At 35.8% G+C, this 26,940-nt stretch overlaps 1 protein-coding gene across 3 annotated transcripts in view; it reads left to right on the plus strand.

Moving 5' to 3' along the window:
- Nucleotides 1-26,940, plus strand: part of FAR1 (fatty acyl-CoA reductase 1) — a 59,794-nt gene that overhangs the window by 5,272 nt on the left and 27,582 nt on the right. For all 3 annotated transcript variants that reach the window (XM_017525785.2, XM_037737500.1, XM_017525787.2), the window contains 2 exons: nt 18,266-18,461; nt 23,525-23,700. In XM_017525785.2, coding sequence (XP_017381274.1) covers nt 18,273-18,461; nt 23,525-23,700 — 365 coding nt within the window. In that variant the 5' untranslated portion in view covers nt 18,266-18,272. The remainder of the gene's footprint in view (nt 1-18,265; nt 18,462-23,524; nt 23,701-26,940) is intronic.

The following is a 26,940-nucleotide window of genomic DNA, read 5'->3' on the forward strand; positions in this document are numbered from 1 at the left end:
TGCATGTAGTTTTCATGCATAAGTATTTTACCAATTTGTTGTGCACTTTTTTCCTGCAGGTTTCCCCATCTTACCTATCCTATTCTTTTTAAAATTATGATTTAATAAAGAATTAAAATATATACTAATAAAATAATTCGTTCTCTTTTGTTAACATTACATTGGAGAGAAAAGTGTTATGATGTAGAAAATTCAAATTGAACTGTGTATCAGCAGATATGAGCTTTAGTTTTGGTTTTGTTAGCAACTTGATGTGTACCTTCAGGCAAATCACTTCCCCTCTATGGGCTTTAGTTTCCTCATCTGTAAAATGGAGGGGAAGTAGAAATTTTAAGCCTGTCTGCCTTGAACAGGTTATATGCCTTCTTTCTAATTAAAAACATAGATGCCCTAGATGCCTTTCTTAAAAACTGTATTACTGCATTTTACAATATTTTCTTTTCTCTTCATCTTCCTTCTTTCCCTTCTTAATTTATTAGAGGATAAATTATTTTTGGTGTCTACATTTACCAGGACAGCATATCTTAGGAAGTAGGGACCCAGAAAATAATGAATGAATAAATATATATTTTATCTGAGCTAATGAGAAATTATTTAAATAAAATACTGTCAAAAAGGTGAAGTTTCATTGAAAAGTAGTTCTACCTAAAGAATAAAATGTGTTTAGTAAAGTTCAATTTGTCTGCTCTGTATTGGATAGATGTACAAAGAAGAAAACTCTTAAACTTGTCTTAAGAAGCCCTCTTACTAGTAGGAGGGACAAACTTCTGTAAACTTTGTATCATGGAAAATTGCTAGCAATAATATACACATCGCCAACTTTAACATTTATCAATTTGTGGTCAGTCTTGCTTCATCCATACCTCCACCCACTTCCCTCTTTATATTGAAGCAAGTCCCTAAACTTTTTTTTTTTTTTTTGCCAGTTATTACCATGCAGTATGATAATTATAATAATAAACATGTTAATCCAACTGTGGTGAAAATTTGTTCATGTAAATATATTTTGAGACTTGAGCATTATATGCTGTTTGAGGCATGAGAAATGAGCTCTACTAAGCTACTATAGGTCAGGGATAATATAATTGAAGAGACTGTGTACATATGTGAAACAGAATGTAGCAACACGATCATTTGCCAAAATTGGTGGTAGAGACTCTTAAGTGGGAACTGACATTATTTTAGAACGAAAGTAGAACTTAAACATTAGGTGGCAATAGAGAACATTTAGGGGTAAGGTGAGGGATATCACATGGATAAAGCATGCAGTTAGAAAATCTAACTTTGGCTTCATAGAATAAGTTATATCTAAATCTATATATCTCTGTCTTTATCTTTTAGACCCCTACAGAATGTAGTTGGCATAGTGTAGTTGTTACATCAGAACTTGAACAAAGCCAATTGCTATAGTAGAAATTATGACACACTACTTTGTGAATGTATCACTGTTCATGGTGAATTTTTTGGGATATTCTGTTAAAAAGCCTTCTAAATATCTTAATACCACATGTATTAATGGATTCATTCTTATTAGAATGTTTGTGGGTTTGTGCCATCATCTTTTGTGTGCAATTGTGTGTGTGTGTGTTTAAATGTTAACTATTTGACAATTTTAAGATTATTTTGAAATACCTAGTTTAGATCATTCTTGTCTTACATGAAATTTTTTCCAGAAATGTTGGCATGATAATTCATGAGAAATCCTTGAATTTAGGGAATTGTTATCATTATAGCTTATTATTTTGAAGTATTCTGGTTAGAAAATCTTAACGTATATTTCCTAATGCAGAAATTCCTTATTAAAGATCGTGAACTTCTCTGAGCATCTCCTCAAAGTGTTGTGCTATCTCATCAGAAAAATATACATTCAAATATTCTTGGGGGTCTGTGGATTCTGGTTTAATAATTTATCCTTTAATTTGTAGGCAGAAAGCATACTGCTAAAATTCAACTCAATTGTATTTCTGTGAGTTCTGCTTGCCTTTTACAGACAAGTGTTTTTAATTATTAGGAGTGATAAAATGATAAAGCTTATTATTGGAATGGCCCTAAATGAGTTTCTTAGAAATACGTGGTTTTAAAAACTTGTGAATTGTAATTAAAATGTAATTATGATAATGATTATTAGCATAAACGGAATTCTCAGGAGATAGGAACAGGTGAATTAGCTGGTAATGGGACATTTAACCCCGCAGAGCTGTGCACAGACTGTTTGAAGTTCAGTAGATATTAGGTGAATTGCTTTACAGTGATACCCTTGTGACCTGTTGGAGTTAATAATTTTCCAAGTACCTAATCTACTACTAGGAAGCAACTTATTCCAATACATAGTAATAGAAATATAGACTGTGAGAACCAGAAGAGATTTTAACAATCCATGACCTGACCTCTCCTTCAATGAATTTAAAGAGTGACCAGAGAGGTTAACTTGCCTAAGGTCTGTTGGTTATGGCATTCCCAGCAGCGTTGTTACTCATTACCTGATTTTCAGTAACTCTATTGTATATGTTTATTTTGGCTATCTTTTCATTTTGGATCTCAGTATCTGGAGAATGAAGTATATTAACACTAGAATTTTTAACATGGTAACTAAATAATTGATAAATTGGCTAAGAATTCCCTGAATTGTTATACCACAATGTTTTTACTTTGCCATACATATACTCCTTCCATCTTTAACATAATAGCTTATGGTTACAAGATTTACTGGGGTAGGAGTTTTAGGAGCTTCATTCAGTTCCACAGTTGGAGACAGATACTAAGAATCCACAATTCTTAAAACATTTCCCTCATGCTTTTTTATATCTTTCTGGGGTGATTTTTGCCTAACAGCATTTAGTTGCAAGCTGTGTCTATGAACTTGGCAAAGTTTTAAAGATAAACTAGGAAAAGATTTTTGAGAAGAGAGTTTGTTATGGGATTAGTCATTTAAATACATTCCTAAAAGCTATTTTTTCCTACTCAAAACTAGACACTGGAAGGATTATTGACATCCAGGTTCAAAGAAGTTACTATTTACTTATATGACTGATCCCAATTCTGAGTTCTTTTGCCGCATTTGGTTCATGTGGACAGGTTGGCTGGGAGACGACTTGCCCCGTACATTAGCAATCCCATCGTCAGAGTGAGGACCCTTAGAACAATGCCTGTCAAGCTTTTTTAATCCTAGTCTTTTAGCTGAGTCATCCTTTAGGTCAATAATTTTTACTTTCTAGTGGAATAATAATAATTGTCATGGTATAAGCATTTTTTGGGAAGAGCAATATGGATGGTTCCTAACTGAGTCACAAAAAATGTATTTGTCATAAAGTCTAGACTAATTAGAAAACTGTAGGCCTCAAATCCTAGTGATGTAATTGTATCAGTATTCTCTACAGCTATAATAAAATAAAAACTAAATTGATAATGATGAACTAAACTTAATGGTAATTTTTAATTAAAAGACAAGAATAATGACAATTGGAAATTAAGACCAACTAACGACAACACAGTTTCACTGATGGCAAGTGCCCCTTTGAAAATTACAGACATCTAGGTTTTGAGTATGCATATGTGGTAGGAGCTTGCAGCATTGCCAGTTGCAGCAACCAGACATACTAGTTGAATACAAATTGAAATTTTTGGTACATTCTAGTAAAGTGCTCATTTTCGCAACTGTTGATAACTAGCTTAATAGTTTATTCATGAGTAGCTTTATGGATTAAAGGAAGGTCATGCTTTCTAAATAGTTTATAGTCCATCAAGAGGCTTGGCCCTTTCTTGGAAAATCATTACTTTAGAAGGCTGATTTGGTAATCATTGAGGTTCTCATGACCATTGTTTCCCTAGCTGTGTTGGGAAATTTATGAAGAGCAGGGCTTAGATAGAATTTAGTGGGTTTCTTTACTTCAGGACATTTTGTAGTCTTTGATATGCTAATATATATATTTAATCTGGTTGATAATAAAGTATACGGTTTCCCAGCCCCATTTATCACAAATGCTGCCTTGGAGGACTGAGTCTTGTTTTTAGGTTCAGCCTTGAGAACAGATTCAGAAGGCAGCAATAAGAAAGGAACACACAAAAAAATAGAAAATACTGCATTTATATGAAGCAGACATAATTTACCTGTGTTAATTTTGGGTGAAGCTATATGTTGTGAATATGCATTGTTCAGGGTAAACATAGTACGTTTTTCTGTAACATCAGTTTTACTGAGTAATTTGAAATATTTTAATATAAATCTTTAGGTATATTATGAAGTTAAATTTTATAAATGTTTAAGCAAAAAAGATACTGCAATTCTGTTGTTATAAAAGTTTGAAAAGCTCTATCTTTAGTAGTACACTTAAAATATTATTATATCTTTGCATATTGGAATATTATGTTTCACATCTTTGAGTCTGAAAGTATTAGGATCAAAATTTCATGTTTTAAAATGAAAACGGTTTTATTAAGGGAAAATGTGATCAAGCACAATAGTTTACCTAAAAAAAGAGCCATGTATGACTTATGGGAATTACTTTATTTAAAAAACTGTTTTCTTCCCCTACAAGGAAATTGAATACATGTTTTTGCAAGCAGCAGACTTTTATCCCCTTCAATTTCACTAACTTAACTAATTGTTAGAACGATTTACTTTTTTATTATTTTGGATGCTTCTTCCTATTTATTATTCAGTATTATCAAGCTGTGTGTTAACAAGAACACAGCCCACCTTCTGTAGGCTTTATAGTAGAGAAGTTACCCTACTGGTTCTAGCCTTAAGGACAGAAACAGAAACAAAGGAAAATGTGTATTATTGAACAACTTGTTTTCTGATCGGCAGATAATTTTAGTGCTACAAAACTGACATTTCCTCTCTGATAGAGTAGAATTTAAGATGTCTTTATGTTTGATTTTTACATCACTCAGGAATTCTGAATCTTTTTTTCTCAATCATTCCCAAGATAATAAGATCCTAGAAGCATTTTAACTCTTGTCAAAGTGCCGTGCTTATGGAGCAGCATCAGTATATGAAACATTTGTATAGTGTCCTAAGAACTAATGAACGTGTTTAGATTCTTCACTACCAAGAAGTGCCTTAGGGAAGTATTGGGGAAAATAGGATATAGACAGTTAAATATTGGTAAATCAGTGCTTGTGTAGGCAAACAGAGTGGCCATTATATCTACTTCAATGGGTACTTACAACAGGGTTGGACACTGGCATCTTTTATTGAAAAAAGAAATGTTAATCAAGATGCTACAGCTGATCTTTATTTGTGGAAAATGCTCAGTAAGCCTTAATTTGTGAGAAAGGAAAAAGGAACCCACTGTTCTTATCAGCTTGACTACACTAAACAATTTGTACACTTTCGGTTTGCATTTTGGTTCTGCATTTTGTTACTTATAGCATTCTTTCAGATGAGGTTTTCTTTTTTGAGATAGGGTTTTGCCCTGTTGCCCAGGCTGGACTCAAACTCTGTGCCTCATGCAATTCTTCTGTCTTAGCCTCCCAAGTAGCTGGGACCACAGTTGTTTGCCATAGCGCCTGGCTCAGAGGATGTATTCTTTGATGTTGAGAGTGTCTTAGTCCATTTGTGTTGATCTAAAGGAATACCTGAGGCTGGGTAATTTATAAAGAAAAGAGGTTTATTTGGCTCACAGTTCTGCAGGCTGTACAAGAAGCGTGGCATCAAAATCTGCTTCTGGCGAGGGCCTTAGGAGGCTTCCACTCCTGGTGTAAGGTCAAGGGGAGCAGGCATCATACAGAGAGGAAGCAAGAGAGAGAAAGAGGAGGCGCTGCCAGGCTCTTTTCAACAGCCAGTTCTTGTGTCTGAGAACTAAGCCAGTTTTCACAAAGAGTGAGAACTCACTCCTGCAAGAGTGGCACCAAATCATTCATGAAGAATCTGCCCCCATGACCCAAACAACTCCCATCAGGCCCCACCTCCGACACTGGAAATGAAATTTCGACATGAGACTTGATGGGACCAAACAAACCATATCTGAACCGTAGCAGTCTTAAAACATTGAGTGACGATTGCAGTTACCAAAATATGGTAGAAAAAACACTATATCATTGGTTCCCAATATGTTTCAGATGGGAATTTATCAGAAAATCTTAATGAATATACTTAGCTCGAGGCTTCTTCATAGTGTAACTTCTGTAAAACAAGTTGTCTTGCTTTTGACTAGAGGTGTGTCAACTCCATATGGTAATGTTGCAGAGCTTTGCTCCTTCGTTCAGCTAAAACTGGGTTTAGGAGTTCATAGTTAATTGAACATGGGAATGTGAAATTCTTATTCAGTAGATGAGGTTATTGGGTAGACAAAGTATTTCAAAATGTGAGGTCCATGAATCCATATTTAAAATGGATTTTGAGTGGCTAAAAAAATACGTAGTAAGAAACTACTCTTTGTTGTAGTGAAGTCCTGTGAAATAGGTTCAACATGGGTTGGTGGTTGAAGTCTCAAGAGTAACAGGCAGTTACTTCCTCTTTGTGACAGACTGTATTTTCTAAAAATGATTACAACAGTATTTTCCATTGCACATGTGTGAGCTCCTGCAGACCCTAACTGTTCTGTCGTTCTGAGGTGGGATTTGGGCAGTCTTGTGAATCACTTGTAGCCAATAGAATGTGGCAAAAAGTTAAACTGTGTGACTTCCAAGGCTAGATCAGAAAAGGCGAGAGAGCTTTTGCCTAGCTCACAAGAATACTGGTCTTTAAGACATTAGCAGCTTTGTAAGCATCGGACTAGTCTGAGATCCCCATGTTGAAAGGAAGCCCAAACTATCTCATTGGGAAAATAGAAGAGGCTAAGTCCAGGAGCTAGTACTGCCCAGCCAGACTTGCTTAACTGACCCCAAATTCCTAACTCATAAAAATTGTGAAAGAGAACAAAATGGTGGTTGTTTTAAAATGCTAAGTTTTAGAGGGATTTTGTTACATAGTGACAGGTAACCAGAATACTACTGTCCATTCAATACTACTTTCCCATCCATCCTTTTAAATTCTGTGCTTTTTAAAATATATTGTTGTATGAAGTTTTTGAACAAAATATTGTTATATGAAGTTTTTGAACAAAGTAGCGGGCAAGAGTTTCTCTGAGTTTGTGACAGAATTATATTCTGTACTCTTCTTCTCTTGTATTCTTTTCTACAAAGTAATATGGCCCAAACCTCATACCTGCATATCTTAATTGGCTTTCCTTTTAGAAATACAGATTTTTTAAAATGTATACCTTGAAAAAGGCTATAGGTCATGTCATCCTTTTGCATTCAGCCTCTGGCGTATTTATGTTTCTAAAGCCAGACATTAATGTGTTGCTTCGTTTATGAAGATATTGTATCAAACAGGCATTTATTGTTCATTTTACAGTGTTGTGCACAGTAACAGTAGTAGTGAAATCATAGACAATGAATTTTTAGACTGTATTGCTTTTTGATTGATGTCTTTCTCATTTATACTTCATTTTTCTGAATGTTTGTGAAATACTGGAAATCATTGTTTAGAACAGAGATTGGGAAACTGTTGCCTGCAAACTGTCTTCTTGTTTTTCTAAAGTTTTATTGGAACACAGCCACACCCATTCATTTATTTATCGCCCATGGCTGCTTTTTTGGTACTGTGGCAGAACCAAGAAGTTATTGCTGAGATTGTATGGGTTACAAAGTGGAAAATACTTGTTACTTGGCCCTTTACAGAAACCTTTGTCAACTCCTGGTTTAGACTATTTCTTAATTGATTATCCTTTTTACTTTTTTAGTCCTTTACTTTTGAGGCAGGGTCTCACTCTGTCACCCAGGCTGGAGAGCAGTGGCGTAATTATAGCTAACTGTAGTCTCGACCTCCTGGGCTCAAGTGATCCTCCCACTTCAGCCTCCCAAGTAGCTCGAATCACAGGTGTGCACCACTACGCCTGGCTAATTTCTGTATTTTTTTTCAAGATGGAGTGTTGCTTTGTTGCCAAGGCTGGTGTCAAACTCGTGGGCTCAAGCAATCTGCCTCCCTTATCCTCCCAAAGTGCTGGGATTATAGACATGAGCCACTGCACCCAGCCAGTTCTCCCTTTTAAAGGATATTTGAAGTTATTTTTTCTTTTACTTTTTAAGTCATGCAATCTAATGAATATTAAAAGATTATTTAACTTGACTTTCTATCTGCTGCTTGAATTTTTTTCAGTACTCCTACCATGTGGTCCACCGGCTGAAAGGGATATGATAATGAGATAAGCAAAATTAATTAAAGAAATAATGACAGCTGGGTGTAGTGGCTCATGCCTGTAATCCCAGCACTTTGGGAGGCCAAGGCTGATAGATCACTTGAAGTCAGGAGTTCAAGACCAGCCTGGCCAACATGGGGAAACCCCATCTCTACTAAAAATACAAAAATTAGCCTGGCCTGCTGGTGGGTGCCTGTAATTCCAGTTACTGGGGGAGGCTGAGGCACGAGAATCACTTGACCCTGCGAGGTGGAGGTTGCAGTGAGCCGAGCTTGCACCGCAGCACTCCAGCCTGGGCGACAGAGTGAGACTCAGTCTCAAAAAAAAGAATTAATGACAAAGCAGCATTTGATATAGCTGTGTTAAGCACAGGAGTTGTACCTGATTGGGAGTAAAAAAATGAAAACATAGGTGAAATATTAGTATTATGTTCTTTGTCCATTTGCTCCCCTTACTGTCTCTCCATTGGTAGGTTTTTGTTTTTTTAAATAATTTTTTGTAGAGATGGGGTCTAGCGATGTTGCCCACACTGATCTTGAACTCTGGTCTCAAGTGATCCCCCTGCCTGGGCTCCCAGAGTGCTGGGATTACAGGCATGAGCAGCTATGCTCAGCTCCATTGGTAGGTTTTGACTTTGAATTTGTTTACTTGCAGAAGGCACAGAAGAGCCAATTTTAATAGAAAAACAGGTAAATGGGCTGGACTTTCAGGTATAGCTATAGGTGGTAGATTGTTTTAGGTAGCTGTATTGATTGGTTAGATATTCAATTTGAGACTTTCCATTTCAGTACTTAGTTGCCCTAAATAAATTTGTAGCAGCTAAAACATGGAACTAGTAGTTCTTACAGATATACCTGTTGTCAGTTACTGGGTTTGTACAGTAAATGATGGTACAGAAAGATGCATGCAAGTAGAGCCAATCTAGACTTGACTGCAGTACTATATTGGGTATTGTACTATATTTTCTATTCTGTGCACCTCATTGCTTCGTGAACATGGTGAACATTGTGAACAAGGTGAATCTTGCAGGATATAGAAGACGGTACATGCAATCCGCAAATCAACATTATCTGAGAGGGAAAATAATTTTTCACATTCCATTCAGGAAATCCATCTTGTTTCATAGCATCCATAACAAAAATGCTATGAGATGGAGTTAGGTGGGTTGGGTGTTTATCTGTATTTTAAAGATAAACTATAGACCCAAACAGGTAAGCAAGCTCATCGGCAAGGTAAACAGGTGAGTTTAGGTTTTAACCCAAACCTGCTAGACTCAGAGTCCCAGGGATTTCCACTGTGTCTTGACACTGGGTTTTCTGAAAGGCTTGTTTCTATAAAGGGCCTACCTTATTTAACAAGGGGCAGTTTATAAGCTGGGCCTCATTTCATTCAGTATTGAAAATGTTTTTACTAAAGATTTAGTTTTGTAATAGCTCACTATTCTATGCACTTTATTGCTTTGTGAACATGGTGAACATTTTAAGTTTAAGGCATTTAAGTTCTAGTATATATTTTCAAACTTAAGTGATCCATAGGATTACCTTGGTATAGGTATTTGTAGAAACATGTTTGAATTTATTAGTAGTCTTAAACAAGACCCCAAAGCTTCTTATCTTCTAACCTTACCTTATTACCTCTACTGCCCTGGGTTTTTTTGTTTCTACTATTTCAATAAAGGATACTGTCTAGGTAAGATCTCTCCATGGGTTAGGTAGGGTGGGGTTGGAAATGAGTCCACTGATCTTTGATATGTGCTTCTTACCTGAAAATGATGTCTTTTTATTCAGATTGATAGTGTCAATAACTAAATCCACCTAGAAGATGGTCTACTGAGTAGCGTTCTGAGGTTGACAGTAGACTACTTGTCTTTTTTCCCTCTTGTTGGCTGCCTCTGGAAATGGCTCTCAGGGAAATCCTGGTAAAGTCTAATTGCCTTTGGATTTTAACTACCTGAATTTTTTTTTTTTAATGCAAGGTCTCACATATTTATTATTGAACCCAGCCAGCCAGTGCCTTCATAGCACATACAGAGAGAAAAAAAAATACATTCCCAATAAAACATGTCCAACTGTCTAGATAGTGGTAACATTTTCAGCTCAATATGAGAACACAGTCATGATCTTGACATAGCATAAATAAGTGTGCCATCTCATGTGCAATTCCTTACAGACCCATTTTGGTGCTTCTCCAATGTCTCGTTCTGGAGTTGTACCTGATTTTATTACCAGTTTTCATCTAAATCCACTGGGAGTGGGACGATTTTTGCTTTCGTTTCTTGGCCAGGAAATGCTTAATCCTGAAAGTCTTGTGAGAAGACATGGTGAGAAGCTGAGGTCAAGCACACAGAATGATGGTAGAGAAAGGAAGAGAGAGCCTGAATTTTTTTAACAGTAAAATTTCTATACTGAGTTGCTCATTTGACCCATCAACTTATAATGCAGTGATGTGATTTTTAAGGATTCTTCAGCAAGAGTTTGTGTTATATGCTAAAATTTTCTGTGGAGCAAATTCCTGTCTATTGTATGCAGTTAGTAAAAGCTGAGGCTTTGTAGTGAAGACTGCTCTTGTTTCTTCCTGTCATGAGTCATACAACTTAGAACTGCGTAGGACCTTCCAGATCATCTATTCTAACCTCTTCATTTTCTCTGAACTTTTCTTCTAGTGTTGTGCACTCAGTTCTCATTGATGAATTGATTCCTTGACCTTTCTGAAGGACAAGTAAAAACTTTTTGTGCATTCTATAAATGTGGGATTTAGTTAGAAGATTTAGTTCCAATTTGATTCTACCCATATATGTGTGCTGAGGGACCTCAGACAAGAAAAGTTATTAAGGAGACTTGTGGAAAATAGTGTATGAAGGCATGAGAGAGAGACAGTTTGTGCTAAATACATTTTTCTTTCCCTTTCTTCCCTTAACTATATATTTTTCTCATCACTGGTGAGTCTTCTTTAAAACTTCATTCTTGGCTGGGCGCTGTGGCTCACGCCTGTAATTCCAGCACTTTGGGAGGCCGAAGCAGACAGATCACCTGATGTTGGGAGTTCAAGACCAGCCTGACCAACATGGAGAGACCCCGTCTCTACTAAACTAAAAATTAGCTGGGCATGGTGGCGCATGCCTGTAATCCCTGCTACTCAGGAGGCTGAGGCAGGAGAATCGCTTGAACCCAGGAGGTAGAGGTTGCAGTGAGCCAGGATTGTGCCATTGCACTCCAACCTGGGCAACAAGAGCAAAACTCTGTCTCAAAAACAAAACAAACAAAAAAAACCCTTCATTTTTATTCTACCTGGCTGGCCCATGGAATTTCCTCTCATTTCCTTTCCCCATACCCCACTTTTTATATACTTATTCATATTTGTCTTACTGCTTAGCAAGTATCAGAAATAATCAGCTGACATTTTGTTAAAAGTTTTAATTAATTTGAGTTGTTTTAAATTCTAATACAGACAAAGGAATTCTCATTTCTTGGCATCAAAAAGCTGCCTTTTTAAGAAACTGGTAAATTTTTTGTGCTTTTAAAAAAGCGACTAGTCAAGTGCAACAGTGAGAAAAAGGGAAAGAGTAGAACAGTTCAGCCTGTAACTGTGAACAATCAGTTGTGGTAACTCAGTATCTTCAGACCAGCTTTATACTTTTCTGAGTATTGGAATATTCCAGTTTCTCAATTTAAATGCTTTATCTATTTAAAAAACTCTTTAATACAGTTGAAAATGAGAGGATCCTGTCTTTAATTACCTAAAAGTTTCTAAAATGAATGAAACAACATGATTAGCCTTCCGTTAATATTAGAGCATTTATTAAGAGAATATAATCATGTTTCAAAAGTGCAGGTTTATATTGGGTAGGCTGTTACCTTAGAAGTTCTCTGTGGTTCTCCACTTGTGGTCATTTCAGGTTCTTTTGGCCCATGAGACCTGGGTGTTCTCCTTTTGCAAATGAGGAAACAGGTTCAGAGTAGTAGTTTTATCTTAGGATCTCATAGCTGCTAAGTGGCAGAGTTTGGACTTGAACTCCCAGCAAGTAAATATATCTTAAGCAGCTTTGTAATATGTTTCTCTTAATGCACTTATAAATGCAAATATATGATAATTTTTTTACAGCCACTAGGAAAACCCACTTTGCAAGTAAGCCTAAGTGAATTCCTTAAAAGTAATGGTGATACATGGTATTCATCATTTTGCTAGTCTTCAGAAAGATTTCTGCTTCTTTAACTTGAGTCAAAGGAAAAGGCGTGTTTTGAAGAAAATAGCTAGGTACTACTGCTAGGTGATATTTCCTAAAGCAGCTCAAGAACAGTGAAAATAAATTTGAATCACCTTTCATAGTCCTGTTGTCCCCTTCCCCAAGTTCATGGGAATGCTAATGCTGTGGCTTTTCTCATGTTGCAGTGGTACAGCTACTTTTCAACAGATGATAGGATTCTTGCTGTGTAGTAAGAATCTGAACAGCATGGTCTGGAAGGATTGGCAGCATTCCTTTCATGGCTTTTCCTTTTCTAGTTGCTTCTAGCCACTCTGGTAGGACTGTGGAAGATAGGACAAGTCTGAACTTCCCTTAAGAACTCCTATTTTTATTGGCTTTGCCAATAAATTTGTAGGGTGAACTGTATTGGTTGGATGGAGAAGCCAAGAATACATTTCTTTTTAAATTAGTGCAGACTTCCTTTGAGCCAGAGGCAGAGTTTAAAAATATTTAGTACTTGTACAGCAAAAGAAACTATCATCAGAGTAACAGGCAATCTACAGACTGGGAAAAATTTTTGCAATCTGTCCATCTGACAAAGGGCTAATATTCAGAATCTACAAAGAACTTAAACAAATTTACAAGGAAAAACAACTCCATAAAAAGTGGGCAAAGGATATGAACAGACACTTTTCAAGAGAAGGCATTTATGTAGCTAACAAACAAATGAAAAAAAGTTCATTGTCACTGGTCATTAGAGAAGTGCAAATCAAAACCACATTGAGATACCATCTCATACCAGTTAGAATGGCGATCATTAAAAAGTCAGGAAACAACAGATGCTGGAGAGGATGTGGAGAAATAGGAATGCTTTTACCCTGTTTTTGGGAGTATAAATTGGTTCAACCATTGTGGAAGACAGTGTGGCAGTTCCTCAAGGATCTAGAATTAGAAATACCGTTTGACCTAGTAATCAAATTACTGGGTATATATATGCCACACAATAAACATACGTGTGCGTGTATCTTTATAATAGAATGTTCGCAATAGCAAAGACTTGAACCAACCCAAATGCCCTTCAATAATAGACTGGTTAAAAAAAATGTGGCACATACATACCGTGGAATACTATGCAGCCATAAAAAGGGATGAGTTCATGTCCTTTGCAGGGACATGGATCAAGCTGGAAAACATCATTCTCAGCAAAGTAACACAAGAACAGAAAACCAAACACCACATGTTCTCACTCATAAGTGGGAGTTGAACAATGAGAACACATGGACACAGGGAGGGGAACATCACACACCAGGGCCTCTGGAGTCAGGGGTGCCTTGGGGAGGAATAGCATTAGGAGAAATACCTAATGTAGATGACGGGTTGATGGGTGCAGCAAACCACCATGGCACTTGTATACCTATGCAACAATCCTGCACGTGCTGTACATGTACCCCAGAATTGAAAGTATAATAATTTTTAAAAAATAGTGCTTGTAAATGTTTGAGTGGCATTGTGCTAAGTTGTGGGAATTGGTTTTTTTCTAGGAGGAAAACTGTGTAAGTCATCAAATAGTATAAAATTGCTTGTTAAGCTTTAAGTTATTGCCTGAAACTGATAAGAAACCGCTTCATTCTACAACTCTCTTAACAAGCAATCTTTATTCTGTTAAGCTTGAGGAGAATTGCATTCGGTAAAAAATTTCTGCTATTTGTTGGTGATAGATTAGCTGTTGAGGCTTAGGTAGAGCAAATGTCTTGATATCTGAAGGAAGTACATTGTTTTGTTTTCTGTTTTTTGTTTTTTAGGGTTGAACTGATCACATATTCAGGCTCTAAATTCTCAATTGTTAGAGGGAAAACTGCCTAATATATTATCCTGTCTTACATGCATATGTACACCTATGAAAAACTTTCTAGTGCCTGATACCTAGTAGGTCCTTAATAAATATTTGTTGAATAAATTTTTACATAAAAAAAAATAAAGCTCAAAGAATTAGATAACTCTTCTAGGTATGCTCTCAGTATACTATTTAATATATATTAAGTATGTAGTTGTCATTAATATCTACTTGTTAAGAAGTATATTTATGCAGAATTATTCATCGTGTCTTCCATATGAGGTTACTGACAGCAAACCTTTTTTTTTTTTAAGAGATGGGGTCTGCTGTGTTGCCCAGGCTGACCTTGGCCTCCTGGGCTCAAGCAGCCCCTCTGCCTCAGCCTTCAGAAGGCACTATTCATTTGAACTTTAATGCTCTATAGTTTTAATTAGACTTTTTGTCATTGAAATATTGAAATAGAATAGATTATAATGAAGGTAACCATATAATTTATTGTTTAAACTGAGACACTTCTGAGAAAATCAAAATTAAGTGGGAGCAGCATGTATAAATCAGGCTTGTTCCAGGCAAACTATGACATATGGTCACGTTTGTTTTTATTTTTCAAAGTAAATATTTTATCCAAATATAATAAATTCAGAAAGTCCATATATTCTAACTGGACAGCTTGATGGACTTTTTAAAAATAAGCTGCCCAGATCAAGAAATAGAATATCACCAGTATCCCAGAAGTCTTCTTCATGTTCCCTTCTAGTCACTGCCTCTTCTTCCCTGCAAGGTAACCATTGTTTTGATTTTCAGTCATAGATGAGTTTTGCCTAGTTTGAACTTTATATAAATGACATCATATAGTAGTACACACTTTTTTATCTGGCCTTGCTGGTTCAGTGCTCCCTTTGTGAGATCCCTCCACATTGTGTTTAGCAATCGTTCCTTCATTTTTATTGTTTTTAAAAATTTTATCATGTGCATATACCACAGTGTATATGCTATACTATTTCATGAACACTTGAGTTTTATATTGGGCCAACAGAAATGGTGCTGCTATAATCATACTTGCTTGTTCTTTTGGTGAACATATGTATTCATTTCTATTGGGTATGTAATTAGGAGTGGAATTACTAGGTCATATGATGTGAATGTTCAGCTTTAGCAAGCAGTACCACCTTTCCTAAGTATTATATTAACCTGTACTTCCTCCCGCAGTAAGATGTGAGTTCCATTTATTCTGCACCCTTATTCTGAGAGTCAATTAGTGGTATCACATAGGGGTTTTAACTTGATAACTAATGAAGTTGAGCCCCTTTTCATGTGCTAATTGGTCATTTCGATCATCTTTTTCTTTTTTTTTTGAGTCAGAGTCTTGCTCTGTCCTCAAGGCTGGAGTGCAGTGGCAGGATCTCAGCTCACTACAACCTGTCTTCTGGGTTCAAGCAGTTCTCCTGCCTCAGCCTCCCAAGTAGCTGGGATTACAGACATGTGCCACCACATCTGGCTAATCCTTATCGGATTTCAGATTAGGAATGTTCAACCAGTAAGCATAATGCAAATATTCCAAATTTGAAAAAAATTCTGAAATGTGAAACACTTCTGGTCCAAAGCATTTCGGATAAGGGATACTTAACCTGTATAAACCTGTGTCAACTTGTTTGAGTACCTGTTTTCAATTCTTTAGTGTGTTTACCTAGGAGTGAAATTGCTGGGTCATGTGATAATTCTGTTTAACTTTTTAAGGAACTGCCAAAAGTTTTTCCACAGCAGCTGAACCATTTTACAGTCCTACCAACAGTGTGTGACTGTTCTGATTTTTTAAAGTCTTCACCAACACTTATTTTTTTCTATAATTTTGGTGTTTTATAGTATTTTAAGCGGTATAATTTTGAGTTTAAAAATTTCACTATGCGTTGTTGGTATATAGAAATACATTTTTCCTTCATGTAAACCTTGTATCTGGTGACCTTCTTAAATTCATGTGGGGGCTGTTAATTTTAATAGTCTGTTTATTTATTGGATTTTGTACTTACACCTGAGTTTCTAATTTCTGAATGCTTTCATATTATGTTTCCTTTTTTACTAATTATATTATGGATGCAGCATTTTTGTGAACAACTTGGAGAATATAGGAATTTAAGTTTTCTTAAAATTTTTCCTTACCTTAATTTCCTTTGTAGTTGGTTCTATTGCTTTTCATTTTGGGCTTTCTTTATTTTGTGTGTAGTTTTTAAATATCTGGTGATCTGTGGTTATTTACTCGTATTTATAATGGAGTAGGGTCGTTGGTTTTGATAGCTGATACTGGCTTCCTCTAGTTTTTGAGGTCTGTTTTCTCAAAAGAGCTTTTCCACAGATGGTATGATTAAGAGCTCTGAATGAGTTTCCTTTAAGGCAGGGCTATCCAAGTTTTTGGCTTCCCTGGGCCACATTGGAAGAAGAATTGTCTTGGGCCGCACATAAAATAACACTAACAATAGCTGATGAGCTAAAAAAAAAAAATTGCAGAAAAATCTAATGATGTTTTAAGAAAGTTTATGAATTTGTGTTGGGCTGCATTGAAAGCCATCCTGGGCCACGGGTTGGACAAGCTTGTATTAAGGGCCAGCAACAGAGAGGCTGAGGACCTAAAATGTATCCTGAGCGCTATAAATGCTTTTTCCTTTTGGTGGTTTTTGTTTGCTCTCTCCTGATCCCCTGCCTCCCCTACCTCCATTTGGGGATGTTTGAAGCAACCCTCAGGCTCAATTCTACTTCTTTTTTTGGTCCCTATTACCCATGCTGTATGCTCTTCTCAGTCAGATCTGGATACTAAGCCTGGGAGCCAAAGTTTATACAGAAAGTGAGACTGTCATGAGTAGCTCTGCTGTTCTGTGAGCAATCTTTTAATTACCTTGATTTCTTTATGCTTTAGTCCAGCTTCTTGATCCTGACCTTGGTGTTTTCTACCAGGTTCCATTTAGGGGGTTAGTAAAAAAGAGTTCTTGCCTCATTACAGTCCTTTCCTGTGCTTGTTTTGCTTGGATTGCTGTTTCTTCTGCTATGGCTATTCTACCAATTCAGTCTTGTCTGTTTCTTCTAGAAATTCTTCTATCATTTTTTTCTTTCTTCTTTTTTGTTTGGCTTGGCTAATGGAGCTATTTTTTCCAGGTTATTATGAATATATATATTTTTAATTACGAAAAATTTAGACATAAATCACATGCATCTACTCCCCAGCTTAAATAAAACATAAATACAATTCAAGATTCTTATTTTCTTCTACTGCCTTTCAGGCATCTATTAATATTTTTCCATCTGTGTACATTTCTAGGCAATACAGAGCATTGTTTTGAATGTGTTAGAGCTTTTTGTAGTGACATAATGCATGAATTCTTCTACACCTGTTTTTATTTTTCCATTCATTATGGTTCTTTTATTTGTTCATTTTCTTAATATATCTTTTCTGCTGTTTCAGTGGAATTGGGGTAGGGAAGTTCAGTCAGCCCATGTATTTCTTACTCTAACTTTTTAAAAAGGGAGATTTAAGCACCTTTTAGATATACTGTCACTAAGAGATATGTAATAGAAAGGGCTTGGTGTTACCTCTTCTTGTTACAATTGGTGATGATAGGCAAATATGACACCTCCAGTGTTATACAAGCTAGGTAATTGAGTCTTGCTGCTGACCTGTATTTGGTGTTATAAATCTCTTTGGAGTCAGAGAAACACCATTCAGTTGTGTTTAGAGTGTAACTGAGATTGAATGCTGATTTGGGTTCTTATTTCTGGAAGGAACTTTTAGAGATCCTTTAGTACAAATTGTACCAAAGAAACTTAGGTCCAGAGAAGGTGAGTGACTTGTCCAAGGTGATCCAAGGGAAAAACACAGGGTTAAAATAAGCTATAGGTCTCATTCTTCTTTCCACTTTACTGTAATGAACTGGAGGTTAGAGTCCTTCCTTGTTAATATTCAATTTTGACTTTTGCCTGCTTTTTAAAATACTTATTTGAATGCCAAGAGATTTTTAGTATGTAAGAATGAAGGTGAATCCTTAAACTAATGCTTATTTGCCATATTTTTCTTAGGATCAAAATGGTTTCAATCCCAGAATACTATGAAGGCAAGAATGTCCTCCTCACAGGAGCTACTGGTTTTCTAGGGAAGGTGCTTCTGGAAAAGTTGCTGAGATCTTGTCCTAAGGTGAATTCAGTGTATGTTTTGGTGAGGCAGAAAGCTGGACAGACACCACAAGAGCGAGTAGAAGAAATCCTTAGTGGCAAGGTAAGTGTGGAAAATGAGCATTTGGAACGGAGAAAAAAGTGTGTGTTTGTGTGTGTAATTATTGTAACCATCAATAGCTTAGTGTATTTCTTCAGTATTCTGAAAAAATTAGTAAAAAAAAATTTAGTAAGTTCCTGCAGAATGGCAAGAAACAGGATATGACTTGTGAGTAACTAGGAAAAAAAAGTTTTCCTCTGTGACAGGCAAAATTGTATAGTAAGCTCTAAGCTACCTTTATGGTAGGTATTTAAGGTATATTTTTAGAACATTTGAGGCAGGTTGTTTGTAACTACTAAATAGTTTAGTTTTTTGATAATAATAGTAATTAGTAGGTAGTAAGACTACCTAATTTTGTGAGACACTGTGCTTTGATAGCACCACTTACTCCCTGACAACAGTATTAGGCAGAAGAGAAGTCACATATTCCCATTTGACAGATGACGGTGGGGCCATATAGAATATAAGAATGTGTCATACATTTTGAGCCTTCGGAAAAATATTGCTAAGAAAAAATGGCAATGAGCTGGAGTAGAAGTATTTCACAATCATAAGTTTGTGAATTCTCTTAAATGATTTTATCTGACATTTACTAATAGTAAATTGAATTAGAAAGCTATAAGCTCAGTTTTGGTGCACATAAGACATATCTCAAGAAGGAATTTCAAGTAGAGCATTTATTTTATAATTAGAATGACACTCATTTGAATATCTACATTCTTATAGGCCTCTTAAAAAACCCCAAACTGTAGCAAGCCTCATTATAGCAACCAACCAGACTTTTGACTTTGAATGAACTTCATATACCTTTATTATAGTTATTTGGCACTAATTGTCATATGACATTAGCATTTGCTTGACACCATGCAACATATATGCCTCATTATGTTGGTTTTATTTTTTAACGATGGGATGTAAGATTCTTTCTTAGAAGTTTAAAAATTATACTTTTATAAGAATAATTTATACATATAATTTATACATATATAATTGTACTTATACAAATTAGACTACATTCATCTCTCTCAATCATTTTTTTCTCTCTGATTATTTGCTGAACCCTTCTGGAATCCTTTGCTTCCCTTAAAACCTACAAGGAAGGAGTCATCAATGGGGCTGTAAAACCACAAGGCTTGTTCTAAGTAGAATGCCTGTTTTCTTGCCCTTTGTTTACTCATCTTGGCATTTTTATTATGAAGCACTTGTAATTGGTATGTTTTTATTTTTCTCCCGATACTCCTGTCCCCCCAGGGAGGGGTTATTTATTCTTACTCATTTTTTATTTTTTAGATTATATTTATTGTGCCTGCTTAGTTCTGGGTGTTTGACTTCTTGTAGGGAATTGAATTCAGGGATAAGTAAGATACATTCCTGGCCTTTTAGACAGTTTTTAAGAGGGAAGGAGGAAGGAAGAGGCAGTATCAGAAGTGTCAGGAGGAAATAGGAACAGTTATTTAAGTTGATGTGCTGGCCAGAATTGAGGGTCTGAGTAAAATGTGAAGACGACTTGGGCATTTTCTTTGGGGTCTTCAGAGCAGTGCTTCTAAAATTTCTTCCACGCTAAGCGTAAGAAAAGGAATATTTTCTACTTAAAGCCTGAAGTTTCATTGAACTTTGATGGTTTAGCCTAAACATACAGTTGTTATTTTCAATATAAAAAAATGTTTTGTCCCCAGATATTTGACTAAACTTGATACTCCCTAAAATTATGTAATTTTTATCTTATGCCTTCATTTACCTCCTGGCATATCCTACTACTTAATTCTAAAGCCATTCATTCTCCATTGTGTATAGCATTGCTGGTGAGTCAATAAAAATGCGCCCTTTTTATGTCAGATAGCAGTGAGTGTGCACTTAAAGTTAGTAAGAAATTGTAGGTATTATCTACTCTGAGTTTGAAATAGGAATAAAGAACATAAGGCCAAGAGCATATACCAAATGGGACACACTGACTTACAGTAGGGTTTCTCAGCTTCAGCACCATTGACATTTGGGCTGGCTAGTTCTTTGTTCTGGAGGCATGTCCTCTGCATTGTAAGGTCATCAGCAACATTCCTGACCTCACTCCCTGCTGTAACAACCAAAATGTTTTTAGACATCACCAAATATCTGCTGAAGACCAGAATCACCCCTGTTTGAGAACAGTGACTTATGGGAATGTCTCAGGGAACAGAAACTCCATTGGGTAACGAAGATTGATATAAAATAGTTGATCATGGCTGGTTACGGTGGCTCATGCCTGTAATCCCAGCACTTTGAGAGGCCAAGACTGGTGGATCACTTGAAGCCGGGAGTTTGAGACCAGCTTGGCCAATACAGAGAAACCCCATCTCTACTAAGAAATACAAATTAGCCAGGTGTGGTGGTGCATGCCTGTGGTCCCAGCTACTCAGGAGGGTGAGGTGGGAGGATCGCTGGAACCTGGGAGGTGGAGGTTGCAGTGAGCTGAGATTACACCACTGTACTCCAGCATGGGTGATGAGTGAGACCCTGTCTCAAGACCCTGTCTCAAAGAACAAAAAGTAAAACAAAGTATTTGATCATGAAGTATATTCAGGAAAGAGAATCAAGGATGTTAAGAAGGTATCAGTAAACTTAGTAAAGTAGAAACTAATTAGGTACTAGTGGGTTAAAAACACTGGAAAGGATGGTATTGAATTAGGAGATGCTGGCTAGAGAAAAGAAGAGTATCACATTTAAGATTTAGCAAATTTAAGAGCAGCATTGTTATGTCCTGGTGGTAGTGGTATAGATAGCTGATATTAAAGGAAATTAAAGGTCATCAGCAATCAGGAGAATGCAGTATGAATTCAAGGTATTAAAAAGTACTTTTCTGGTCATTCCTTAGGTTCCTTTTTCTCTGCTTGCCCCTTAAAGATTGTTATTCTTCAAGTTTCTGGTGTAGGCCTTGATATCTTACTAGGTCCAGTGAGATGGTTACTCAGCCACCCTCCGTTTTATGTGAAAGGAATGGATGTCCTTTAAATTAGATTTAGTTTTATATAGTTTGGATCTTGGGTACTCATTATTGCTATTACCTAGATAAATTCTTTTCTACTCCCGGGGCTTCAGTTACTACCTCTATGTGGTTAGTAAAATCTACATTGATAGTCTGGCTCTCTCCCCTGAACTCTAGACCCACAAAGCCAGTCACCTCTACTAGACCTGTCTTCTGGGGTGTCATGTAGGCACTTTACATTCAACATTCACAAGACTGAAATTGTATCTCCAAAACAGCTTCTTTCTCTCCCTGTGTTCCTCAGTCTACTGAATTTATTCACTTAACAAATGTTTAAAGTCTTTATCTTGCCAGGCAAGATCTGCTCTCTTGGACTTGTATGCTGAGCAAAATAGATGTGGAGCCTACCCTAATGAAGTTTGCATTTCTTATCCCTCAAATCCAGTCATTGGCCAAAATGACTATATCCTGAATGTTACATTCTAAATCTCTCATTGCCATTATTTTGATTCAGACCAAGCAATATCTGGATATGGGTAACCACAAGAGTGTTCTAAAACTCATTACTGCCAAAGGATTTTTTAAAATTATGAGCATGCTTGTATCACTTCTCTGCTTAAAATCAGTCGGTAACTCACCATTACTCTCAGATAAAATTCATCTTTTTAATGTGGCTTAAAAGACAAAATTATCTGGCCTTTCTTATCTCCATCAACTCTAGCTGCTTTTTCCTGCATACTCTTATGTTCCAAGCTGACTAAATTACTTTTAATCTCCGAAGCATATTAATGCCTTCTGATTTCTGATGGGCTATACATGCTACTTCCTCTGCCTAGAAACACTATTCTTCTACTTTGTAATTTCAGGGCCTTCCTCCCTCACTTTGTCCCTAACACACACACACATACCACACACACACATTCTGTTAAATGTCATTTTCTCTGAGAAGGCCAGCTTGTGTGTGGTCTTTCAAAGCCGGGTTAGTTGTTTCTCCTATGCAGCCCCATAACTCTGTTCTCTTATTAAATAGCGCACTATATATTAATTGTCCATTTACTTGGACCAAAGGCCATTTTCTTGTTTCTTTAGAATCTGGAAGGTGCTTGCCTGGTTCATATTAAATACCCAGTAAGTTTTTATTTTTTTAATTAATAGAAGAACACATTAATATTCAAGTCATGTGCTAGCAGTGGAAGTAGCAGTAGGAGCTAGCAGTAGAAGCAGGAAGACTGTTATATACTAAAGTCATCTAGGAAGGTGAAAATGAGCTCTGATGTATTATATAGACTTCTCAGGTTAAGAATCCTTTTTAAACTGCAAGTATGAACTTTAAATGGAGAGTCAAAGTGATAGAACAGTGACCTGGAAAAAAAATCAGTGTTTTTCTGTGACATCTGGGATAAAAAGTTAAACTTGACTCATAATTGAATGCACCTTTAAACTGTAATCATTCTGTGATCTGACTGTCTAGCAAAATTTATTCCTTTGGGTACACTTAAAGAATGTTGAATTTTCAGTTTAAATCCTATAAATGTGATACTTCTGAAGTTTGTTCAGTTTCTAGTTTGCATATTTGCTTACCAACTTTTTCCTTTCACATAATTACTATTTTTCCCTTTTTAAAAATTTGTTCTAAAATTTTAAGTAGAATGTAAATCGTGTTTTTCTCTAATCTGTCAAAAGGGAATAAAATAAAAATGAAGTAAAGTGAAAAATTAAGGTCTGGATTTTAGAAATCTGAATGATCATTTTTAAACATTGTTCTGATGTCTGTATTGCTGAAGTCTATTCTGAGGGGTGACGTTATCTATTCAGCCAGGTCATGGACAGTTCAAATTCAACTCTGTGAACTACCAGCTTTGTGTACTTGACAAACTCCTTAACTGCTCTGAGTCTCAGATTCCTTATCTGCAAAATGGGGATAATAGTGTGGGCCTCATAGGGTGTTTTCTGTACAGAATAGTAGCAATTAAGAATAGCAGCCTTAGGAATTGCATAGTTTAAGTTTCTAAAAAAGCAGTCATCCTTGGTGGGGAAAAATGGTGATGATGAGTTTCAGAAAATGGAAAAATACTGCCCTAAAATAAATATTTTTCCCCCTTGATAGCTCTTTGACAGATTGAGAGATGAAAATCCAGATTTTAGAGAGAAAATTATAGCAATCAACAGCGAACTCACCCAACCTAAACTGGCTCTCAGTGAAGAAGATAAAGAGGTGATCATAGATTCTACCAATATTATATTCCACTGTGCAGCTGCAGTAAGGTTTAATGAAAATTTAAGGTAAGTGCAGGTAATTATGATATTTGAACTTCAGTATAGTTATTAAAAGCTCTCATTCTAATTCTCTTTAGTCAAGTTGTTGTGAATGTGATTTGAAACTATTTGTCATATGTTAACTGTGGCTTTCAGTGTCCTACAGAGTGTTAAAACATTTTTCTTCCTCCTGTTATCAGTTTAAAAACCATGGATAACTAATACATATTTATTAGAAGAAGTTGCCATGAATTTAAACATGCAACAGGGGAGAAGCAAAAAATGTAGTAGAAGAAACCTTAGTCTTAACAACTAATGGTGTTTGTCTTCTCTTCCTTCAGAAGCCTATACCCCAACAGTTTTATTCTTCTAATCCGCATCATACCCATCTGAAAATAAACAAAATTAGGCTAATTTTTTACAGGATAAGGTAAATTGCTTATAAATTTAAATCACACCTTTTTATTTTCAAACTTTTGTGGTAGTGCTAGGGGCAAGGTATGTTGGAGATAAATTTAATTTAAAAAATAATTTGAACTTCTTTCAGGATATCTGTTGCAAGAAAAAGTTAAGACTCTAAATGTCCATTGTTCTTAAAAAAATCTAATGAATAAACAATTCAAATAATGGTTCCGAATTCAGAGCATTCTTTTTGACAGTGTGTCCAAAAATACAGTTTTTATAATGTTACTTTTAATTTTATGGTCTCATGCCAATTAAAATGGTACAGACTTATTATAGGTTTCAAAGCTACTTGAAAGCCTTCTCTTTAAAATGTTTTAAAGCTAAATAACTAAAAGGAGGAAATTGAATGTTCCAACAAAGAAATAAGTATTTGAGATGATGGATGTGCTAGGATGTGCTAGTTACCCTGATCTAATTACTATATATTATATGAATCAAAACACCACTGCGTATCTCATAAATATGTACAGTTATGATATGTCAATTTACAAAATAAAATACATTTTTTAAAGTTTAAAAAATGGAGTTCTGAGGCTGAGGTAGGAGGATCACTTAAAGCCAGCCTCGGCAACATAATAAGACCCTGTCTCCACAAACAAAAAATTTTAATTAAGAATTAAAAAAAATAAAAAATTAAGTTCTGATTACAAAAATATGATATTATTCACCATAGTGTCTTTATCTAATATGGAAGTATAAACATCAGTCAGCATTATATCAGGTGACAGTTCAATGCCAAAGTATTACAGTATATTTTGCTTATATTCCAGGTGAGTTCACTATAATAGTCCTTTAGATCTCTGCAGTCATCCTTTATGGGTTTTTAAGGTATTTTCTCGTCAATTATTTTATTCCATGGTCACTTTACCCACTGTAACATTATAGACAAATCCATTGTACACTTGAGGAAGCTGAGGCAGCATTGTAATGGAAGGGCTATGAGCTTTGGAATTACATATGTTAGTTCTAATCTTTACCATATCATTTACTTACTGGTGAGTTTGTGTAAGTTATTAACCTCCTTAAGCCTCAGCTTCCTGACATGTAAAATCAAAGTAACATTTCTCAAAAGATTATTACTTTTTCCTTCAGGAAATTTAAGTGATGTCTCACTCAGTTCCTGTCCATTGCAGGAAATCTGAATCTGTAGCAGTTGCTTTATTTATTTTTTAGCTCTTTCTCCGCAGCAGACAGGTAAAATATTGTGCAGCCATTATGTGTTAATGATTCAAAGGTGATAAAGAATATTATTAGGACTATAATATGATCTTATTCTCATAAAATATATGCATAGATGTATTTATGTACATGTCTTTTTATATTTGCTGATACATTTATCTTTGGATGGTGCAGTTACAGGTAGGTTTATAGTCTTACCTGTATATTATTTTTTCTACTATGAACATATATTAATCTTCAAATAAAGCTGTATACAATGACTTTTAAAAATAATTTTTAAAAGTAACACCTATAAAAGTTACTTTAAAAATAATTTTTAAAAGTAACACCTATAAGAAATCTTAAAGGGACTGATACCCTCATCAGCTAACAAAACTCCTTGTTTTTTACATTTAAAATTTTCCTTGTGTGTATATATATTTGCATATAGGTCTAACAATTTGTTTTTGACTAGCATTTCCAAGATTGTTAATGTGGTCTTTAATTTTTAATTAGTGCTTTATCTTTTCCTAAAGAAAAGATAGTGTGAAATGATCAGTAAAATAGATTCTTCTTTCCCTGTAGTTCTGGCTTTTATTATTTCCTTCATAGACAAAAGGAAGAGTTCACACAGCTTTATGAAGCTTAGCATGTTTTCATTGAAACCATGCATAGATATTGGCTAATGGTGGTCTAGTCCTCATTGACTTAAAGGGGAAAATTACATGCTTTGAAATGTGAACAGGCAACATTGATTAGGGTGCAACTCATAAAGGGAAGCTTTACAAGGAGGATCAAAGTAAAGTACTTTCAGGGAACTTAGTCTCTCTTTCTGTCACCCTAGGGTAAGCAAGGCTACCATTAATGAAAAGACATCTTCTCATTATTATTTTCTTCTTTTACTAGAGAAGCTATAGCAGAAGGCCTCGTACATGTTACGTTGTTCTTCTCTTCCACTGTCAAGGCACGTATGTTCACTGACCTAGTCCTTGTCATTACATTGAAATTATTTCTGGGAAGCAATTTTGACATCCAAGTGGTGCTAGGACATTGGGTTTGGGTCAGAGATTCTGTAATATTCCAGATAGGCGTAGAACAACTTTGTATGAAAGAATTACTTTTTTTTTTTTTTTTTTTAAAGGTAGGGTCTCACCTTTATTGCCCGGGCTGGAATGCTATGGTGTAATCATGGCTCACTGCAACCTCGACCTCCTGGGTTCAAGTGATCCTTTCACCTCAGCCTCCCTAGTGGCTGGGACTGCAGGCGTATGTCAACATGCTTGGCTAATTTTTGTATTTTTTGTAGAGACAGATAACAATTACTCTTTATAACTGCTTGTTAAGTTAACCCACAAATAAAAAATGGCATGAAGCTTTTACTGTTGGGGAGGAAGCTTTCAGATGTTACTACAACATTAAGCCCAATACCGTAGGAGAGAAACCAGCATAAATTGCACACAGATCTTATTTGCAAAGTGCATGTAGTCTAGAGGAGATAGGATATGCAAAATAACCATAATATAGGATAGAAAATAAGGATTTATCAAGGAGCATACATTAAATGCTATGGAGGTTGAGAGAAGGTAGATAGAGCTCACTTATTTTCATATGTGGTGGTTCCTAAATCCTGAGACAGGAGAAAAA

The sequence above is a fragment of the Cebus imitator genome, unplaced genomic scaffold (assembly GCF_001604975.1).
Source record: "Cebus imitator isolate Cc_AM_T3 unplaced genomic scaffold, Cebus_imitator-1.0 Scaffold39, whole genome shotgun sequence".
In the NCBI taxonomy this organism is placed as follows: Eukaryota; Metazoa; Chordata; class Mammalia; order Primates; family Cebidae; genus Cebus; species Cebus imitator.